At 47.2% G+C, this 2,198-nt stretch overlaps 1 protein-coding gene across 2 annotated transcripts; it reads left to right on the forward strand.

Annotated features, from left to right (window-relative positions):
- Positions 1-211: 211 nt before the first annotated feature.
- On the forward strand, positions 212-1,786 carry LOC105060946 (uncharacterized). 2 transcript variants are annotated; one of them, XM_010944833.4, is made up of 3 exons: positions 212-722; positions 802-986; positions 1,436-1,786. In XM_010944833.4, exons 1-3 carry the CDS (start codon positions 467-469, stop codon positions 1,628-1,630), a joined length of 636 nt encoding a protein of 211 aa, XP_010943135.1. In that variant the 5' UTR covers positions 212-466; the 3' UTR covers positions 1,631-1,786. The 2 variants fall into 2 exon arrangements, with proteins under 2 accessions (XP_010943135.1, XP_010943136.1); XM_010944834.4 differs by having other exon boundaries at positions 1,478-1,786.
- The last annotated feature ends 412 nt before the right edge of the window (positions 1,787-2,198 follow it).

Consider the following 2,198-nt stretch of genomic DNA (forward strand, 5'->3'; position numbering starts at 1 on the left):
TCCCCTCCTCTCTCTTTCGGACCTTCCCCCTCCTCCACCGACACTAGCCGGTCACAACCGCCCCATCTCTTCCCCACCCGACCGCGAATCCACCGAATCAACCGGTCACGTCCCTCCAAGTGTCTCCATTTCCGACACGCAAGCGTGGCAACAAGCAGCAAACAACCACATAAATATGATATCATAACACGATAACACGAGCACAAGTGGAACCCCCACCCCTTCTCAAGCCCGGTTTTAACGCTCCTTACTCTCTTACCCTCGTCTTTCCCCTCCCCTATTCTTAGTTCGCCTCTCTCTCTCTCTCTCTCTCTCTCATTCAGTGCAAGCAAGGCATTAAAACCCAGATATTTTGTCTTCAGAGAGAGAAGCCCAGCGTTAGTTTGTGGTGTGTTATTTGTTCGTTGTAAAGAGATAAGAGATAGAGAGGAAAAGAGATATATAGGGAGAAACAAGAGAAGAAAGTATGGGGAATTGCCAGGCGGCGGAGGCGGCGACGGTGGTGATCCAACACCCAAGTGGGAGGGTGGAGAGGGTCTACTGGTCTCTGAGCGCCAGCCAAGTCATGGCCGCGAACCCCGGCCACTACGTCGCCGTTATCATCACCTCCACCGCCACCTCCTCCGATGGCAGCAGCAACGCCCCGGTGAAGCATCTTAAGCTGCTCCGCCCTGACGATACCCTCCACATCGGCCACGTCTACCGCCTCGTTAGCTTCGAAGGTTGGTAGCCATTTTTTTTTTTTTCCATTTCATTTTTGTTTTGATTTTTTTAATGGACGGTGGAGATTAACGGTGGCAGAGGTGCTGAGAGAGTTTGCGTCCAAGAGGCACGTCAAGCTGAGCCGGTTGCTCGTCAAGCAAAAGGATAAGCCCAGCTCGAGAAGAGCAACCACTGGCGGCGGCGGCGGAGGAGGAGGAGGAGACCGAGAACGACGGCGAGGTGGTGGTGGTCGGGTGGCGGAGCCAGAGAGCTCGCCGACGATGGTATGGCAATGCACCATTATCTAAATATACTTTAATTTCTGGTTCAAACTTAGTTAATTTAAAACAAAATGTTAAAGAAATGAAAAATTGGGGCGTTGCACGCCCCTGGAGTACTGCGGATTTCAGGGTGAAAGGACGGCTTTATCCCTTTTCCTTCTTGTCCAGAGAATCTCTCTTTTTATATAGTTTTTATAATTTTTTTCCCTTCCTTGTAAATTCCAAGAAGAAACTTGAAAGATAGAGAATCTTTTCAGAAAAAAAAGGAAGAGCATGGTAAAAGAGATGAAAAAAAGTTTCAGAAAAGAGCTCCGTAGGGTAGGGTCAGGCAACACTCACCACCGGTAAGACTAAGAACTCTCACCGTTTTCCGTCACCATCTAAAACAACATATAAGCGTTCATACTTACTGTACTAAAAATAAGTAGTTGTCGTCTGTTCATGAACTGAAGGTGGCGTTGACGTGGGATGGATGGTATTTGTCTCTGCTGCAGCCTCAGGTGGTGGAGTCGCCGGATAGGGTGGAGGCGGAGTTCGAGGAGTTGGTGCAGAGGTTGGCGAGCAATAGAAGAAGTAGCAGTGGGGTGGTGGCACGCCACGGGCAGTGGAGGCCAGCCTTGCAAAGCATCGCAGAGTCTGGGAGTTAAAAATCTCACTCACTGCCTTTTCTCGTTCTCTCTCTAGTTCCAAATTAATAATATGGAACAGATGCCTTTCTCTCTTCTTTCTGCTATGTTTTGTTTTAAGATCTGTACTTAAACTTTATTGTGTATTAAATATTCTGATGACAGATTAGTTTCTCAGTGGTTTGAGACCTGTCATTCAGTTCAGCAGAGCTTTATGGTGTCGTTTTCTTCAGAGAGATTATTGGTTGAGACTTGAGAGGGAAATGAGTCAGTGTGCCCAATGGGGCTACCTCTATCTTTTGGGTAAGGATGGTTAAAGCTGGTGAGAAGGGGATATCGATGTCTGACAGTACGTGTGGTTTTGATGTTTAATGGATGGTGACTCGTGGAGTATTACGAGGGGAGACTTTTGTTTTTTATTTTTTGGTGAAAGACCTTTGATTCTTTTGGCTGGGAGGTCAATGGCTAGTCGTACGTTCATTGATGGAACCTCACTAGCGCTGACTGGCCACTTGATTTATTTTATTTTATTCTATTCTATTCTATTCTGGGGTGAGGGTGATGAACTGATGATATATTGGTGTTGAGG

Source organism: Elaeis guineensis, chromosome 13, assembly GCF_000442705.2.
Source record: "Elaeis guineensis isolate ETL-2024a chromosome 13, EG11, whole genome shotgun sequence".
Classification (NCBI taxonomy): Eukaryota; Viridiplantae; Streptophyta; class Magnoliopsida; order Arecales; family Arecaceae; genus Elaeis; species Elaeis guineensis.

Coding starts and splice junctions, on each gene's coding strand:
- LOC105060946 (XM_010944833.4), top strand. CDS start 467: ATGGGGAATTGCCAGGCGGCGGAGGCGGCGACGGTGGTGATCCAACAC. Junction 723..801: donor CCGCCTCGTTAGCTTCGAAG/GTTGGTAGCCAT, acceptor TAACGGTGGCAG/AGGTGCTGAGAGAGTTTGCG. Junction 987..1,435: donor CAGAGAGCTCGCCGACGATG/GTATGGCAATGC, acceptor CATGAACTGAAG/GTGGCGTTGACGTGGGATGG.